At 45.4% G+C, this 20,413-nt stretch overlaps 1 protein-coding gene across 1 annotated transcript in view; it reads left to right on the top strand.

The window, feature by feature from the left end:
• Window positions 1–20,413, top strand: part of LOC144693400 (serine/threonine-protein kinase D1) — a 193,290-nt gene that overhangs the window by 155,810 nt on the left and 17,067 nt on the right. Inside the window, exons 8-11 of the mRNA XM_078563280.1 lie at window positions 1,491–1,568; window positions 3,187–3,466; window positions 12,236–12,288; window positions 17,808–17,880. Coding sequence (XP_078419406.1) covers window positions 1,491–1,568; window positions 3,187–3,466; window positions 12,236–12,288; window positions 17,808–17,880 — 484 coding nt within the window. The remainder of the gene's footprint in view (window positions 1–1,490; window positions 1,569–3,186; window positions 3,467–12,235; window positions 12,289–17,807; window positions 17,881–20,413) is intronic.

Here is a 20,413-nt window from a genome sequence, read left to right as displayed (position 1 = left end):
AACACTGGAGTCAATGTGAATCAGGGGAAAACTCTCTGCTGATTGGACTCATACCTAGCACAAAGGAAGATGGTTGTGGTTGTTGGAGGTCAGTCATCTCAGCTCCAGGACATCACTGCAGGAGTTCCTCCGGGTAGTGTCCTCGGCCCAACCATCTTCAGCTGCTTCATCAATGACCTTCCTTCCATCATAAGGTCAGAAGTGGGGTTGTTCGCTGATGATTGCACAATGTTCAGCACCATTTCACAACTCCTCAGATACTGAAACAGTCCATGTCAAAATGCATGACCAAAATGACCATCTCCAACAAGAGAGAATCTAACCATCACCCCTTGACACTCAATGACATTTCCATCACTGAATTCCCCACTATCAACCTGCTGGGGTTACCATTGACCAGAAACTGAACTGGACTAGCCATATAAATACTGTGGCTACAAGAGCAGGTCAGAAGCTAGGAATCATGCAACGAGTAACTCAGCTCCTGACTCCCCAAAGCCTGCCCGCCATCTACAAGGCACAAGTCAGGAGTGTGATGGAATACTCCCCACTCGCCTGGATGAGTGTAGCTCCCACAACATTCACGAAGCTTGACACCGTCCAGGACAAAACAGCCCGCTTGATTGGCACCCCGTCCACAAATATTCACTCCCTCCAGAAGCAGCAGTGTGTACCATCTACAAGATTCACTGCAGGAATTAGTAAGGCTCCTTAGACAGCACCTTCCAAACCCACTACCATCTAGAAGGACAAGGGCAGCAGATAGATGGGAACACCACCACCTGGAAGTTCCCCTCCAAGTCACTCACCATCCTGACTTGGAAATATATCGCCGTTCCTTCACTGTCGCTGGGTGAAAATCCTGGAACTCCCTTCCTAACAGCACTGTGGGTGTACCTACACCACATGGACTGCAGCGGTTCAAGAAGGCAGCTCACCACCACCTTCTCAAGGGCAATTAGGGATGGGCAATAAATGCTGGCCCAGCCAGCGAAGCCCGCATCCCGTGAATGAATAAAAAACAATAACCTTTGTGCTAAAGAAAGCTGAGAAATAGAATTAAAAATGACAGGGGTGGGTTAGAAAGGGAAGGAGAGAAATCTTTAAGTACACTAAGAATGAAACCAACACTGGAGATTGGAGAGTGTAAGACAGGAAACTGGGGAGGGGAGAGGAAAGAAAGGCACAATATGTTTTACTCTTTTATTATTATATGACTCTTCAGTATGGTGTTGTCCAATTTCCATCAGTTTCCCAGCATTATCCTGTCTCCCGAGATATACTATAATACGAATAAAACCTTTTAGGGCACTTAACATAAAAACCTCCGCACTACTGTATAAACAGCTCTGCCTGTGACACTGACATTTATTCAGCACAGAAGGCTTTTATTGCCTAATACTAGTACATAAATGATGCTACCATTTAAATGTGCTATTCACTGTTCTTTTTAGAATTTTCTAACATTGGAATGTGTTTTTATCATGTAGCGAAAAAGACACTATTGGAGACTAGATAGTAAATGCATCACCCTCTTTCAGAATGATACAGGAAGCAAATATTACAAGGTAAAGCATTCCTTACTTGATTTTCTCAGTCAGACATTAACACTGAATAAATAATCCAAATGATGCAAACTAAATGTCAGTGAAAAGTTCCGGGTGAACTCTTACTTTAACCCTTCTATTTCAGGCTGCTATCGAAAGGATTTTGGGTAGCTTTAAATGGATTTCACTTCAAAATAATTACAGATTACGTTAAATGGGATCAACTTTTCTACGTTGAATATTTCAATTAGTCAAGCAAAATGAATAGTTTTAAATTGTACTTTTACAATTCAAAGAATAAAATAAGATTTTGGTCATGAGCAATATGGGATGTTTGTGATTTTTTAAAAAACTGTATTTAGATAAATGCTAAAGATTGATATAGACAAGTACTACAATTTTAACTGTCTAGCGTTTTAAACATCTTAAGCCATACTTCCATCACGGTTTATATGGAAAAAGTAACAGTACTCAGAAAATGATGGTGCCCCTGAAAAATTATTTTAAAAACCTAATCCACGGTGAAGCTATAACAAGTTTGAAATGCCAATCTTTGTAAACAAAGATGCTCATCACAATTTACAATGATCTTGTAAAAGTGACTATCAATCTCTCAGGACACCATGCTGTGACTCATAATCTATGTCACTCTGACATGTGGAGGAATTATGTCATCATGGCACATTGCAGTCGATGATTGACAGCTGGCAGTGTAGACCTGGTGTTAACAGATGGTAAAGCTTTAATTTGCCAGAGTTAAAGATGAACAACTTACAACTTTTAGACAAACTTCTAACTTTGTTTCTGAAAATTGCAATTTTGAGTACCGCATTATTGTAATAAAAACTGTTGATGCACACAGCTTTAAATTTCGCCAAATTCAATGATCAAACATAACACAAAGGCTAATCTATCTTCCCACCGAATACATTCCAGATACATGTTTGTTAATCCATAAAATGAGTGATGTTATGCGTATTATATCCTCTCGATGTATGCCCACAAGTGAAACAACAGGGAGGGGCGAGCAATGCATTTCAGCCTGGGAGGTGGAAATTTGAGACAGGCTTTCACACGGAGGTGAGCCGTGTTACAACCCTGTAACAAGCTGTGTCATGGGCGACCCCTGATGCCTGAGAGTGCGTTGCACTAAATGTTGTGGTGCTGAGCCACACAGATAAAGAAGGCCTCTGGTTCAATTCCCTTCTGGACTGGGTTACCTGACTTGGCAAGTGGGCTGCAGCAATTGGCCTGCGTGTTCCTGGGCTCCGGAAAGGAACATGGGTCAGGATTCAGGCTGCAGCAATCGGGACAGTGCCAAAACAACTGGGGTAGAGAATCCAGGCCTGAACTGCAATAGCCCCCAGTTAAACAGCCTGTTCAGATATGAGAGGGTTTCCTATGCCCTATAGAACTGGATCCAAATATTAGTCCCTGCCTTCAGAGGAGGAATAGAGAAATGGAGAGAGGGAGGCTGGAAAAATATATTTGTTATAAAAATATAACTCATTGAAATGTACTTGATCTTTATACGCGTAACCGCTGATCTCAGTATAACACCTTGTTTAATTTATCATATTGCTGACTATGAGGTGATATTTTTAAGCGCAAAATAAAAACAAAATGCTTTTAATTGCAGGAAATTCCGCTTTCTGAAATTTTATCTCTGGAACCTGGGAAAAACTTTAACTTATTACCTGCTGGAGCCAATCCTCACTGCTTTGAAATTACCACCGCGAGTGTGGTGTATTTTGTTGGTGAAAACCCAACTAATCATTTGAGTTCACCCAAAAACAACAGTGTGTTGACAGGTGGCACTGGGTTGGATGTTGCCCAGGTGTGGGAGTTGGCCATTCAGCATGCCTTGATGCCAGTCATTCCAAAGGGTTCATCTTCAGGATCGGTGCGTGGTCTGCACAGTAAGTGAGATTTATAGTATGAAATAATCCATTTCAATATCTTTAAAGCCTTAAATTAAAAAAACCCCTCACTGCAAGCAGTCCAATAATTTTCCCTTCTATATACCTACACGTGAAGTAAAAAGAGGAGTTTAATGATGAGTCTGGGAAAGGTGGCAGACAGAGTGAGTTAATACGCAGGAGCTGATATTTCGAAATAACGATGGTGGGTTCAGACTGAAGGATTAAGTCGTCAATGTGGTGGTGGCAGGCGGGAGTCATGCCATGATCCAGGGGTGGAGGGAACCGGGGATCAGAGTGGGAAGAGGGGCAATATCAATGGAGGGTGGTAGGCTCGGGGGGAGCGGGGGTGGGGATGGCATGTCCACTTCCACAGTGACAGGGTCAGGGGTGATGGGGGGGCGGTGGTAGTTCAAGGGTTCCAGGTGCACAGTGATAGTGGGAGGGTCAAGGGTGATGGGAACAAAGTTGAAGGTGACGGGGGAGGGTGGAGAGTCACGGGTTGCAATTCGAGGGTCACTTGCACAGTGTAACTGGCCTTGTCCAGAGCTTACTTGCAGCTGCCAGGAGTGCAGATCCAAATGGGAGGAGGCCAGTGGGGGGTGGGTGGAGTTTTGGGTGTGGACAATGAGAGGAGTAGAAAATCTCACTGCTCAGCAGCTGTACAGATGAAACCCATGGATGTACAGGTTCTCATCTCCCTGACTGTGGTCTTCACACAGTTCACTTGCTGGAATACTCATACACCCAATATTCCTACAGCCTCAGGAGCAGAAGGAGAGGATCTAATAAAGGAGACCGCTCATTGGTCAACAATAGAAGCTGCAAGGCCAGCAGCAGGCACAGGGGGAGGGTGGTCAGATACCTGAGAGAATGGTCACTGGCGCAGCAGGCACAGGGGGAGGGTGGTCAGATACCTGAGAAAATGGTCACTGGCTCAGCAGGCACAGGGGGAGGGTGGTCAGATACCTGAGAGAATGGTCACTGGCGCAGCAGGCACAGGGGGAGGGTGGTCAGATACCTGAGAGAATGGTCACTGGCGCAGCAGGCACAGGGGGAGGGTGGTCAGATACCTGAGAGAATGGTCACTGGTGCAGCAGGCACAGGGGGAGGGTGGTCAGATACCTGAGAGAATGGTCACTGGCGCAGCAGGCACAGGGGGAGGGTGGTCAGATACCTGAGAGAATGGTCACTGGCGCAGCAGGCACAGGGGGAGGGTGGTCAGATATCTGAGAGAATGGTCACTGGCGCAGCAGGCACAGGGGGAGGGTGGTCAGATACCTGAGAGAATGGTCACTGGTGCAGCAGGCACAGGGGGAGGGTGGTCAGATACCTGAGAGAATGGTCACTGGCGCAGCAGGCACAGGGGGAGGGTGGTCAGATATCTGAGAGAATGGTCACTGGCGCAGCAGGCACAGGGGGAGGGTGGTCAGATACCTGAGAGAATGGTCACTGGTGCAGCAGGCACAGGGGGAGGGTGGTCAGATATCTGAGAGAATGGTCACTGGCGCAGCAGGCACAGGGGGAGGGTGGTCAGATACCTGAGAGAATGGTCACTGGTGCAGCAGGCACAGGGGGAGGGTGGTCAGATACCTGAGAGAATGGTCACTGGCGCAGCAGGCACAGGGGGAGGGTGGTCAGATATCTGAGAGAATGGTCACTGGCGCAGCAGGCACAGGGGGAGGGTGGTCAGATACCTGAGAGAATGGTCACTGGCGCAGCAGGCACAGGGGGAGGGTGGTCAGATATCTGAGAGAATGGTCACTGGCACAGCAGCGCGTCTTCAGGACATGGACAAGCTACCCCCAGACGTCCAAAAGGCAATGCCAGAGACACTTTAGATTGTCCCAGGAAGCAGCCACTGAAGTTTGCCAGGTTGTGCAGCAAGACCTGCAACCACATGGATTTCATGGCAACCCCATGCCTGTGGCCCTCAAATCGGCTGTGACACTCAGGGCTTTCACCACCAGCTGCTTCCAGGGCTCCACTGGTGACATGTGGCATTTCACAGGCTACCACACACAAGTGCATCAAAGTGACCAATGCCCTCTTGCATCAGGCCAATGCGTTCATCTGGTTCACCACAGATGATGACAGCCTGGCATCCAGGCCTATGGGCTTCTCCGCCATCGCACGTGACCCTAGAGTACAAGAGGTAAATTACTGTACTCATGTCGCCATTGGAGCTGCCTGGGAACAGCCAGTGGAATATGTGAACTGTGTGGGACTCCACATTCCAACTGCTCTGTGACCACAGGCGTTTCCCAGGGGAGCTCTCATAACTCATATATCTTGTGGAACTCACAGATTCCTGAGATTTTTGAGGCCCAGCCCAGGTTGACAACTGGATCCTGGGTGACGAGGGCACTCCCCCCAGGCCTGGTTGATGGCACCAATGGGGCATCCAGACAGTGCAGTGAAAGAGTGTTCCAATGCAGCCCACACCTCCACCAGACCCATCATTAAACACACCATTAGCATGTCACTTCCACTGCCTTGACAGGTGTGGAGGGACCCTGCAGTGCGTACCACACAGGATTTGATGGATAGTTGTAGTATGTTGTGCACTGCACAATGTGGCAATGCAACGCGGTGAACCCTCGCATCAGGTCTTAAGGGAGGAGCAACACTCCTCCTCAGATGAGGTTCAATGGACCAAGCCTCAGGAAGAGGGCATAAATGTGTATGAACCTCTACTGGATGCCAGGGCCATGGAGAGAGATGCCAGGGACAATCTCATACACACATGATTCACCCAAAATTGAGGGGCCTAAATGACCATTGTCCCATAACCAGGGCAGATTTGCCTGTTTGGAATGTTTACCAGTCACTGCTGGGGAGTGGGCAAGGCGGGTGTCACACACACTCACTGCTGAAGAATCCTGCCCAGGAAAACTGATGCGCTAGTGGGAATATGTCAACCAGCTTATCACAACCAAGATCTCAGAACCTGCTCCATTGTTAAGGCCCTTGACTTTACATAAAGCAGTTCAATTGTTCCTGTTGAACGTAATCTCAGACAATCTCCTTGACACTGCAAATAACGGAGTGTCTGCAGAGCCCACATCTTCCTCAATGTCCCACAGGCTGGTGACCATCAACATGGACACATTCATAAACATTAAATAAAGATTGATCACAAATACCATAGCCTCCTACACAAGAAAGGAAATGTCTAACATTCCCATGTCAACTTCAATGAGTGCCAGCCACGAGGCATGACAGTGTAGTTAGGTCTCTGACTAATCGAGTCTCTATAAAGGATAACGATACACACATGAATAAAGTGATAACAATATATTGTGCGATATTTACATGACAAAGCGAATTTTATAAAAACACCTGGGCCACCTTTGTGCTCTCATAAATTCTTCAGTTTTCTTTTCCTACCAGTATGTTTTGGTGTGAATCCAATCTTGACAGCTGGGGTGCAGGCAGGCTGCTGAGTGTGCTGCCCTGTGATGACTTTGGCCTGCATTCTCTGGAGGTCCAGGCCTTGGGTGTTCTGGCCTACTGGGGGCATCGTCCTCAGTCACCCCTACTGGATGCAATGTAGTCAGTGACTGAGGGGATGAGGAGAGGCCACTCACCCTGGGAAGGCCCTGAGAGGAAGTCCTAGGGGGCAGCAGGCACATGCTCCTCCTCCAATGGCGCAATGGTACCTTCCTGTCTCCCTCAGGGGTAGGGGCTCCTGGAGGGAGTTTCTGGTGCCTCCTCCCCTCTAGCCTAGTCCCGCTTTGGCTTGGGTGCTGGAATGCTGGTCTGAGCACGTATGGGTTAGCTGCCAGACCTGGCTCTCCATGGCAGTTACCAACCTCTCCATGGATGAAACCATGGGCCCATATGCCTGAGACATGGCAGAACTCACGGTGTGCATGGGTTCATCCGGAGTCCACACAAAGCTGCACATAATCCCTGGAATCTCTAACCTACTTTCCCCTAAACTTTGCTGCATTTCCAGCAGCCTTGTTGTGACCACTGTCAGAGGCTTGTCATCCGCATGGGCCTCAACGGGTCCTCTGAGTGTCGGGGGTCTCAACTGTCACAGCCCCCCCTCAGCTGCTGGGGCCTGACTGTGCTGTGCTGACCAGGCTGTGGCCCTGATACTAAATGCAACCCCCTCTATGACAGTGTGAGTGCAGGTGAGATAGGCGATGGTGCATCCCCTGGCTCACTGGTATCATCTTGTGGAAAGGTCGAATCTTCGAGTGGCTGAGGCTTGCGGCCTGGAGTATGGAGACCTGTGGGCAACAATAAGAAACAAGTTAAGGTTCCTCAGAATCTATGAGCACATCCCAATTCCTTACGTGGTCCTGAGGGAGCACCCATTGTGGCAGCAGCAGGTTGAGTGCATTCTCACTCTCACTCTGCCCCTTTGTCACTCCGTAGTTCGGTTACCCCGTTCTCCCTGAAATCCGGACGGCTTCTTCCTCAGTGGGTCTGAAGACTTGAAATCGGGCACCCGCCCCCCTCCAACACACTCCCCCACCCCCACCTGTCTTTGCAGATTTTCCTTCAGGTTATGGATCTGCTTGTCCTGCGGGAGAAGGTGGAGATTTAGTGATTTGACAAACGCCAACCGAGTCCCTTGTCTGCACACATCCCCACACACATACTGGCCTGTCGATGTGTTTCGTTCCATCCAGTCACTCGCTCAATCCAAACTGTAACATGCTTTGGCCTCAAGTAACAAGCAGTCCTGAGGCTGATCATACCTTTGCCCACCTCACCCAGCTGCACTCTCACACAGAGCCTGAATCCCACATGACAGACAATCCCAGGCCAATGTGACACTTACCCAGGTGGATTGAAGGAGTTCATTGATCCTTTCCCTGCACTGGACCCAGGATCACGGGTGGACCCCATGGCTGCTAGCCTCCTCTGCCCTCTCCATCCAAGGCCACCTTAGTCAGGTGGGAGGGCTTCCTGTTGCCATTGGTCGGGAAGGGCACCTCCCACCATTCCCTGATTGCCAAGAGGAGAATCTGAAATGAGACATTGCTGAACCGAGTATAAGGAAATGAACTTTAATATGGCTCTGACATCACCCAAGTGATGTGGAAGGGGTTTGGATGTGATGCTGGGTGTGGGGGAGGGCGGGGGTGGGTGTGCGGCAGGACAATAAAGATTCATAACAGTGGGGGAGGGTAGGGGAGTGACGGGGGGTGGGGGAGAAGTTTGAGGAGGATGAAGGGGTGCACAGGACAAATGGCCCAGACTGCTGATGAAAAGGAGGTGGAGATGAGACTTGGGGCTTTGATGCAGAGCTTCCATGTTTGTCCAATGGTTTTGCTATAACCCGCATGGACCTGTTGAGCTGTCGCCTGATGGCGGGATCCTCCATCATGTGATTCTGTGTGTTTCACATGCCTGCTGTTGGCGTTTTAAATTTTCATATGAATCACATGGGCACTGGCTCCCAATACCAAAGCAGAAGTGGCACCCAGGTCTGGTTCCGCCATTGGGAGTGGATTAAATTCCACCAAGCAATTTTAAAATGTAGCTCTGTTTTTATTGGAGATCATTCTAAGATTTGTCATGCTTCACCACTCCCAAAGCTGTGCCAAACAACTTTCACCTGCCTTGACAAATATTTCAGCATAATACTGGGACAAAAAGTACTGAGTGGAAATCTTCTTTCAGTGATGTGGGACCTTCACAGATTTTGATTAGAAATCAGGTGAAATCTTTTATGTGAGGCTGCATTGAGGCCATAACTTCAGCATCTGCGCGAAGATTTCACTTCAATACACTGAAGTTAACTGTGAAAATCTAACCTGTGTCAGGGTCAGGCCTGACAGCACCTCCCCATGAGTTTATATCTTATGATGGACTTTCCTCTACCTCAGAGTCAGTTTGGGCTTTGACATCTGTTCTGCACGTCACTACATCTGAATCGGTATCTGAAACTGCTTCACACCAATGCTAAGGTTCTAGTGCAAATACACTCTGAAAGGCTGTGATTTTCAACCCATCATTTGCCCCGTTTTTTGAAATAAGAAAAGGAAGTCTTTCATTTATATATAACCACTCTCATATCCTGAGAATGGCACTTCACAGCCATTTAAGTATTTTTGAAGTATGGTCACTGCCATAATGTAGCAGCCAATTTGTATTGAATAGCAATGAGATAAATAGGTTTTAGTGTTGGAAGTTGAGGGATAAATTTTAAGCAGAATACAGAAAAACTCCGGACTCTTCTTTGAATAGTGCCATGTGACCCTATAAGCCCAACGGAGAAGGCAGATGGCATCTTGGTTTAGTGTCTCATCCAACAGAATTGCCTCCAAGAGTGCAGCACTGTACTCCCTCAGTATTCCCTCAGCACTGTACTCCCTCAGTATTCCCTCAGCACTGTACTCCCTCAGTATTCCCTCAGCACTGTACTCCCTCAGTATTCCCTCAGCACTGTACTCCCTCAGTATTCCCTCAGCACTGTACTCCCTCAGTATTCCCTCAGCACTGTACTCCCTCAGTATTCCCTCAGCACTGTACTCAGTGCCAAATAAATAATGGGCTCAAACCTGTGAAGTGGGGCTTGACTTTCTAACTCAGAACCACTCAGTCATGTCGAGTTGCACTCACACACTGAGTTTAAAAAAAATCAATTCTCTGATCAACAGAAAAATATCTCATTTTCTTTTAGGCCAACTCTGCACTGACATAACTTAATCTGAATGCACTCTCATTGTGATTGTGACAATGGTAGAAATCAAATTAGATGGACCTCTGTTTTCATCTAGCAGTTCCTATGTTACCATTCTCCCTTGCATATTATACTTAAACATCTTCACTGAACATTCTAGTGAAACTGTGCAGATTGGTTCTAGAATAGGCACAGAATGCAAATATCATTTCAGTTAAGCACAAAACATTTACTGAATAAATATTTGATTTGAACCCATTACTGCATATCCTGCTGTTTTTTTTTTTACATTCCAATGTTCCAATGTCAAAATATGTTTGAGATACGGAAAAGTAGCTACCTGAGGAGATTATATATTATTACGTTATGTATTTGAATCTATTGGTCAGAGCTGCAGTGGATCACCTCAACTATTCTTTGAAGGAGTAACATGCAATGTGGATAAATGGGAGCCTGTAGACATACTGTACTTGGATTTCCAGAAGGCATTTGATAAGATGTCACCATCAAAGGTTATTGCAGAAAATAAAAGCTCATTGTGTAGGGGATAATGTATGAGCATGGATAGAAGATTGACTGGCTAACAGGAAGCAGAGAGTTTGCATAAATGGGTCTTTGTCTGATTGGCAGGATGTGATGAGTGGAGTCCTACAGGGGTCTGTACTGGGGCCTCAACTTTTTACAGTTTATATCAATGACTTAGATGAGGGTAGTGAAGGTACGGGAGCTAAATGTGCAGATGACGCAAAGATAGGTAGGAAAGTATGTTGTGAAGAGAACCTAAGGAGGTTGCAGACAGATATAGATAGGCTGAGTGAGTGGGAAAAAATCTGGCAGATGGAGTATAATGTGGGAAAATGTAAAGTTGTTCACTTTGTCAGGAAGAATAAAAAAGCAGAGTATTACTTAAATGGGGAACAACTGCAGAATTCTGAGGTGCAGAGGGATCTAGGTGTTCTAGTGCATGAGTCACAAAAAGTTAGTATGCAGGTACAGTGAGTAATTGAGAAGGCTAATGGAATGCTTCCTTTATTATGAGAAAAACTGAACATAAAAGTAAGGATGTTATACTTCAGTTAAACAGAGCATTCATGAGGCCACATCTCAAATACCTTGTGCAGTTTTGGTCTCCTTATTTAAAGAAGGATGTAAATGCATTGGAGGCAGTTCAGAGGAGGTTTACTAGATTGATACGTGGAATGAATGGGTTGTCTTATAAGGAAAGGTTAGACAGACTGGGCTTGTTTCCACTGGAGTTTGGAAGAGTGAGGGGTGACTTGATTAAAGTATGTAAGATCCTGAATGGTCTTGACAAGGTGGACATGGAGGGAGTGTTTCCACTTATGGGTGAGTCCAGAACTAGGGGGCACAGTTTTAAAATTAGGGGTCGCCCTTTTAAGACAGAGATGAGGAGATTTTTTTCTCTCAGAGGGTTGTGCAACTTTGGAACTCTCTGCCTCAGAAGGCGGTGGAGGTGGGGTCAGTGAATATTTTTAAGGCAGAGGTAGATAGAATCTTGTTAGGCAAGGGAATCAAAGATTATCGGGGGTAGATGGGAATGTGGAAATAGAAACACAAACAGATCAGCTGTGATCTTATTGAATGGCGGAGCAGGCTCGAGGGGCCGAATGGCCCACTCCTGTGCATATTTCATATGTCCGAATGTTCATAACTGTGAGCAAGAGGTCTTGGTTTTGAGGAGGTGAGAATTTTTATCGTGATCTTCTTCACAAATGGGAGATCTTCACAACTGCAGCACAGAACAGTTCCAGCCCTGGTCACACAAGCACAGCGTGAATGACTAGATACCCGAGAAGGTCCTATAGTACCAAGCACCACATGCTCACCCAGCACACACACTGATTGTATGAAAGCCTTAACAAAAACCATGTTGTCTAACATGTTGGATGCAGATGACAGAAATGCGCAATAAAAATACTCAGCTAGTCAGGCAACATCTATGGAGAGAGACACAGAGCCAACGTGAAACATTAGGTGTTTTCCTCTCTCCAGATGCCCCCTGACCTGCTGGGTATTTCCTGCTTTTCTTTTTTTATGAACTTAACATAATTGGCACATAAACATTTCAAACCATTTCACAGCGGTAAATTCTCTTTTACCAGGAGACGCGTCCATCAGCATTTCAGTGTCAAACTGCCAGATCCAGGAGAATGTGGTGAGTAGTGTTTGCAGAAGGGAAGGAATGTTATTGGTCACAAACTGGAATGAAAATCCATCACTGAAGATCAAAGATGCCATTACATTGCCGCGCTTCAAACAGTGTTATTTTTCCTCTGTGCTGTCCATTCTGTTTGACCAGTCTACTGAAACAGCAGTCAGTCTGGGAGGGCCAGTCAATGGCCACTTGCAGGACACAAAAATACATATGATTATCAATTAGGTTCATTTTAGGAGTAGCTGAATATTAATCCTTCATAATCCACAACCCCTGCCCCATCATGTCCACACTGATACACTGTAGTTCAGGTGTACATTGTTATGGCACAGCGATGGGAAATGCTGAGCTGCTCAAATCCCAAAGGGAAACTTGGAACAACTGCCACAACTGTTTTACAATTTGTATATTTATTTTGAGATGCGTGCCCTGAGTTCAGTAGTAATAAGTCCACCTAGTCTTAGAGGTTTTTACAAAACTAAACTAAACATTTATTAATAAAAGAAATAATTTTAAGCACAACGTAGATCTACAAATTAGTTCTATGATAACTCCTAGCTCCCCTAATTAATCCAACTCCCAGTTACACCTCCATTAAGGCAACAGTAAAACACATAGAATTTAAAAGACCCAGGCAAAGTAACACAATACACGATAGTCGAATTCAAAGTGAGTTTTCTTAACTTCAGTTCTTGCAGACAGCAGTTTGAGCACAGAGGCTAAAGACTTTTCACACTTGTTAGATCTTAGAAATCCTTCCCTTGCACACAGCCTTCTCTCCTTTATACATATTTTCCCCTTTGAATGCAAATTCCTATTGTTTCAGTTTGTCTTTGGACTTTATCTTTCCAATAATAAAAATCTATCATAGTACCAATTTTACTAGTAATCTTTGGGAGAAATAAACACATTGTTTCTTAACTTCTCCTGGCTAGGTGTAACATTTCACCCCCTCCTTTGAATTCAGGCTAGCCTGGTTTATTTAAAAATGCAGATGTCCCTTTACACCTCACATTCTAAAACTGTATCCATGTTTACCTATTTAGCATTTCAAACCTAGCTTCTCTTCTTACACCAAAGCCTTCAGACCAGCTGTCTCTAATTCAACTAAGTCACATACACAGACACAGACACGCACACACACAGACACCCCACTTTCACAATACTTTACAATAGATTCCAAATAATAGTATAAAAATTATTATATCTTCCTGACAAAACGTTGATTTAACCTAGGAGCACACTTAAATACTAGTCACAGTTTCAACTTAAAACGCTTCAGTCCAGATGGGTTACTTCATGGGTCTGTTGTGACTGGGGATAAAGAGGAGCTAAAAGTAAAAGCAAATATATTCAACAAATTTCAAGCTGTTAACTATTATTTTTACGCAGACACACCAAAGAGCAAGGCCAGAATTTTACGCTGTACCAGGGGTGGGATACCAAGTGGGGAAGTGTGTAAAATTGGGCGCCATAGCAGCAGCACTGTACCTGTCAGTTACCCATCACTGGGGGTATCTTTCCCTTGGAGGGGGAGGCTGGTGCCAAGTGCCCTGCCCACCAGGTGACACCTTGTGGCCGAGCTGGAGGGTGCCTCCTGTTCAGGTCCTCTTTGCCAATCGGAAGCCCCTGCAAAATATTCCCCTACGTTTTTTCACCTCACCTCAGCTCTGTCGATCCTGGCCCCCCCTACCCACCTTGCCAGGGCCCTACCGGTGTGGCCCTGGAGTGATCCTGTCTGGGCTCCAAGCTGCTCGTCTTCAGGAACCGAATACAGTTCCAGCAGGGGCCCCTGCCCCCGGTGGTACTGCTGGGGCAAGGGAGCTGCGGCAAGGGAGCTGCGGCAATGGAGCTGCGGCAAGGGAGCTGCGGCAAGGGACCTGGGGCAAGGGAGCTGGGGGGAGGGAGCTGGGGAAAGGGAGCTGGGGCGAGGGAGCTGGGGGGAGGGAGCTGGGGCGAGGGAGCTGGGGCGAGGGAGCTGGGGCGAGGGAGCTGGGGCGAGGGAGCTGGGGCGAGGGAGCTGGGGCGAGGGAGCTGGGGCGAGGGAGCTGGGGCGAGGGAGCTGTGGCGAGGGAGCTGTGGCGAGGGAGCTGGGGCGAGGGAGCTGGGGCGAGGGAGCTGGGGCGAGGGAGCTGGGGCAAGGGAGCTGCGGCAAGGGAGCTGGGCAAGGGAGCTGCGGCAAGGGAGCTGGGGCAAGGGAGCTGGGCAAGGGAGCTGCGGCAAGGGAGCTGCAGCAAGGGAGCTGGGGCAAGGGAGCTGGGGCAAGGGGCAAGGGAGCTGGGGCAAGGGAGCTGGGGCAAGGGGCAAGGGAGCTGGGGCAAGGGAGCTGGGGCAAGGGAGCCTCCAGCCTTTTGCTTCAAACTAATGGAAAAAAAAAATAGCAAATTTTAAATGGTTGTGGAGTAAATGTATCCTCAGCATTACCATCTCTGTTGAAGACATAATCACCCTAAGGAATGAATCACACTAAAGATGATTTTCTCTAACCATTTTATCAAAAATAATTTTAACTTGAAAAATGTTTTTTACATTATAGAATGTGATTAAGGTACTATGAGCATATCTAGCAGCCAAATGTCAAATACCTATTTATATTTGACGGGTGAGAATGATTTTAACAGTCATGAGTGACGCTGCCTTCAATGATTGATGTAGGTGATTTTAACAGAGTAAACATCAATCACTGCTTCACATGCAATTGTTACATTTTCAGTTGATACCACGAGGATAGAAGAACGCAGCTAAACAACAACTCTTCAAAATATATTAACTTTGTTTGCTATCTTAGAACTAAGGAGGGAAGAGTGGTTTTATTTTTTTTATTCTTTCATGGGATGTGGGTGTCGCTGGCAAGGCCAGCATTTGTTGCCCATTCCTAGTTGCCCTTGAACTGAGTGGCTTGCTAGGTCATTCCAGAGGGCAGTTAAGATTCAACCATATTACTGTGGGTCTGGAGTCACATGTAGGCCAGACCAGGTAAGGACGGCAAATTTCCTTCCCTAAAGGACATCATGAAAAATAAAACGGAGCTCCAGCAATGATATCCATTCATAATTTACTGATGAAACATTAAAACTTGTGATATAAAAATGAAAGTTTTCTTATAAGGTCACCTAGACCTTTAAAAAAAATATTTCTTTATATATTTGATCATTTCAACTTTTAACTTAACCTTTATAAAAGGTTTGTATATGTTTCCATTGAAGCAATGCCTGCTCAAGTTAAAAGAAACCCTGGAATATCAGAATAGTATTGGCACAGAGCATTCTGTCTGCACCAACCCTTCCAAAGAGCAATCTAATTAGTCCCACTCCCCCACTCTTTCCCCATATCCATGTTTTTTTTAAATCTTTCAAGCATTTATCCAATTCCTTTTTCCACCATCCTAGCAGACACTATACTCCAAATGCTAACTCCTCGCACAAAATGTTTTTCCTCATTTTGCTTCTGATTCCTTTGCGCATCACCTTGGATTTGTTATCCCTGCTATTGACTCTCCATCCACTGGAAGCTGTTTCTCTTAACATTCTCTCTGCTGTAAGGAAAATAACCCTGACTTCAGGCTATCCCTGTAACTGTAATCCCACATCCCTGGAACCACGATAATAAATCTCTTCTGTATCCTCTTCAGAGTCTTCATGTCCTTCCTAAAGTGTGGTGCATAGTATTGGGCACAACATGCCAGCTGGGGCAGACCTAGGGCGGAATTTTAACCTTGGCGTGCAGTTCCTGGCGGTATTGCAGGGAATGGATGCCACTTCCGCTCCTTCACCTTTTGCTGCCTCCCACGCAATTACCATTAAAATTCATGGTCTGGCAGAGAGTGCGATGGAGACACATGCGATTCCGCAGCAGGGAAAGCTTCTTATTGGTGAAACCCACTGTCAGCTGACAATTTTAGTAGCTGTGGGCAACTATAAAAGAACCTCGTGGACAAACAGGGAGGCTCTGTATCAGGGCCACCACTTTCCTGCCCAACTCCATTGCCATTAATATAAGACTTATTGAGAGCACAAAGGTGGTATGAGTGTTTTTCAAATTTAACTTTTACTTGTAAATATTTAATCTTACACCGGTTTCACTTTATCCATGTGTGCATCATCGTTTTTGGTTGAGACGAGCTCAATCAAAGAGCTAAATGTACAGGCACACCTCACACATTGATTTTTACAGCAGAGTTAGGGATATTTCTTTATTTATCCTAACTATTTATTGTAAAGGGCATTGTCTGAGATCACTCCCAGTGGGGATGATTGAAAGGTGATCTCAAAGTCCTGTAAGGACTCTACCAGCCAACACCCTGAGATGGACACACATTTGGAAAGTACTGACCCTGCCCTAAAGGCCCCTCATTTACCTTGACTGACAGACCCCAGCCCCACCCACCAAACCACCCCCACCCCCCCCGCCCCACCCCCAACCACAACCAGGACACCAGGCCCTTCCCACTTCACTCCTCCATGCCCCTGATCCTACTCCACACCACGCCACCACACAGTCCACCCACCACCATTGACTCGTCCTTGCCGGTCCCGAGCCTCCATACAGGCTACCATTCTCCTCCTCCCTTCCTTGTGCTGCAGAGTTCAACAAGGAAAACTGCTGACGTCAGACACAACCTTTAAAGCACCGTGAACAGGGGGTGTCACAAGGTTCTCCTGCGCTGCTGATTTTATCATAAAGGTAGGACACAATTACAAAAGATGTCAATGTAATAAGTATACACGGTACCCGCCATGTGCCCAGGACAGGGCAGCATGAGACCCGCGACCTGCCACAAGTAGGTCACTGAGTTAATCGCTAAGTGTGAACCCCCATCAGGAAAGTGAAATTTCGGCTCCACCTAATTAAGTCACCCGCCCACCACATTTCCTGCTCTTACACATCCCATAAAATCCCCCCTAGGTTTTTATATAGGTTTAGCAAAACATGTTGGCTTTTGTACCCTGTGCCTCTGTTTCTAAGCCCAGAATCCCGATTTGTTAACCTGCCCTGCACCTTCACAGCTTTGTGTAGGAACATTGCCAGGTCTCTCCGTTCTTTAAATTTGTGCTGTTTAGCTTTCATTTTGACAGAAAGAAAATACGCCACGCCACATATTCCTGCATCTGTCTGCCCGTTCCACCAGCCTGTCTATGTCCTCTTGAAGTCTATCACTATCCTCCTCGCCCTTTACTATACTTCAAGTTTCATTTCATCTACAAATTTTGAAATTGTGCCCTGTACCCACAAGTCCAAATCACTAACGGGTATCAAAAACATGAATTGTGCTCGTGATAAACCCTGGGGGACATCTCTGATGATGAAAGCTGGTGAAACATTTTTCCCTGAGTGCTGTAAAAATATTATTCAGTTTTGGAAATGAGCGATTGTTGGCTTCGATATCCATGAGCTTGCGTTTTGGAATTTCGGAATTAATGCAGAGTTTATAATTTAGATGTGATTCTCATTTTGTCGAGGAAGTCTTTTTTTCAGTAATGAGGCTTATGTAACCTATTCTAATAACTGTCATCCAACAGGACATCAGCATGGTATATCAAATATTTCCAGATGAAGTACTGGGATCCGGGCAGTTTGGAATCGTCTATGGGGGTAAGGAAACTTACCATAACATCCAGAAATCAACTTATTTTAGCAGCATCATCATGATTGTATATACGTGTAACTGAATTGTAGAATAACCACACCCTAAAGACACTCATTCAGCTGAAAGTAGCTATTTTCTGTTGAGAAATTTCCCTGTTTATTAATAATTCTGTAAACTTTAATTCCTCCATTCATGGAACAAAATCCATTGTGAAGTAAACCAATCATATCGGCTACATTTAGTGATCTGCAGGCAGTGATCTGTAAGCTGATTTGATTTTTCTTTAAAGGTATTTCTCTCCAGCAAGCAGTATAAGAAAACCGATACCATTTTATAAATGATATTATATGGCCTGTGAGCGACAGAATAAGGATTGCAAAGTGAATCCTTAACCTGGGCAATCACTTTGCTGTGCCGATTCTTCTGTTAGTGTGAAGAAGAACTTGTGATTTTTGATTTATCCTTTCATGGGACGTGGGCGTCGCTGGCAAGGCCAGCATTTATTGCCCATCCCTAATTGCCCATGAACTGAGTGGCTTGCTGGGCCTTTCAGAGGGCATTTAAGAATCAACCACATTGCTGTGGGTCTGGAGTCACATGTGGGCCAGACCAGGTAAGGACGGCAGATTTCCTTCCCTAAAGAGCATCAGTGAACCTGATGGGTTTTTACAACAATCGATGATAGCTTTATGGTCACCATTAAACACAAGCTTTCAATTCTGTATTTTTATTAATTTAATTTAAATTCCACCAGCTGCCATGGTGGGATTTGATTCCTTGCCTCCCGAGCATTTGCCAGGGCCTCTGGATCACTGGACTAGTGACATTACCACCATGGCACCATCTCCCCTTAGAAAGTCTGTTGCTAATGGCAAAGATCGATAGTAAAAGAGATTGAGGTAGACAAAGAATGATCTTTTTCAAGAGCCTCACAAACTAGATGAATGTACCATCAACAAAGATGATCCACACCTCTAGAGCAAGATTAGCACAGAGGTCTGTGGTCACCAATGCCCACTTAGGACATGGTACCTGAAAATGGAGAGAGTGTGAGGAGCTTGACAACCGGATCAAGCGATGTAAGAGATATAGGAGAAAGATTTTGCAGCTGGCCTATACCATGCAAGTTAATAATTCCTCCATCATATGATGGGCAGTTGGTAGCGCAGTGCTTTGCACAGATTGCAGATATTGGCTGAAAATTTATAGCAAGTGTTATCTATATTTAAGCTTAATTTCTTATTTAAATACTATAAGCACTTAAACAAAGCATCAAACAAAACAAATTAACTCATGTGAGTTCCTTTTGCTGTACTAAATCTGTCATTATCATTGCCAAATAATTGATCATTCTTGTGGATTTTACTTTTTCCTACATTGATATCCAGAGTGTTTGGATAATAACCCTGCTATCAAAACCTAGAACCTAAATAGGTGAAATCACAAAAGCAGGAAAATCGAGCGTATTTATATTCTATTTCAAATCATGAATTGCACTTTATTGAGAAGGTGCAAGTATATGTTACACTGACTAAATCAGCTATTATCCTGAATATTAAAGTCACAGTGAATGGCTACACAAACAAAACATGCTACAATGGGCAAGTAGTTACTTACTGAAGAGTAGCAACAAACCAGGAAATCACCAAGAAATCTACCCTTCCTCTCACGATTCATTTTTACAATCTATTTTATGTTATACCAAAGGACAATTACCATCAGTGAAGTTTTTTCACTGCAGTCAATGAGCTGTCTTTATAAACTCCAGGAGTTTTACTTTTAACAATGTCTAGTCAGAGAAATTGTCCCTTAGGCCCTTCATTAGTTGAGTCAGTGACACAAAGTCTGGTGTAAACTTATATTGATATCCAACCAGCTGAGGAATCCTTTTTCACCACATGCACTCAGTTTTATTTTGTGCCAGCGTAGTTGTTCTCTTCAGCTATTTATTATGGCTGATTCTTTATAAAGGCTCTACTGAGAGAGAGGCAACAACAATCATTGTATTTTAGCTAGGCTGTGAAAAAAAAATAGCAAATTTCAACAGTAAAAAGAAGTAATAATCAGCCCACTGAGGTAGTAAGTACCCTTGCTGAAACAGTGCATATGGAAACTGGTTGAGGATAAGAATAAAAGTAAAACATTGCAGCCACTGGAAAGGTTCACTGTGTAGTCGAGATCCACCCTCAGGAAGTCATGAGGATTATTTCTGGGATGTTGAGAACAAAACAGCTCACGGGGCTTCCTGTGCTAGCACACGTTGAACTCCTTGATGACCATCTTGCCTCATGAAAGCACATCACCAGCTGACAGCAGGTCCCATTGACGGGACCTCAAAAAAAACCCCACACACTCGTCTGAAATCCCATAGTCCCCACTCTCCACATCCTACAATCTGATGACAGCCCCATGTCTCGATGGCACACCTCCCGGTTGTCTGCTAACATCACCAACCTCAATCTGCTAACTGACCCCAGGGTGAAGTCCCAGCCGGTTTCAACCTCCCACAGAAACTCTGTGGAAACCCTCAACCACTTG

This window comes from Cetorhinus maximus, chromosome 18, assembly GCF_964194155.1.
Source record: "Cetorhinus maximus chromosome 18, sCetMax3.hap1.1, whole genome shotgun sequence".
Taxonomy (NCBI): Eukaryota; Metazoa; Chordata; class Chondrichthyes; order Lamniformes; family Cetorhinidae; genus Cetorhinus; species Cetorhinus maximus.
The sequence above is the reverse complement of the archived record's forward strand: the minus strand, read 5'-3'. Positions and strand labels throughout refer to the sequence as shown.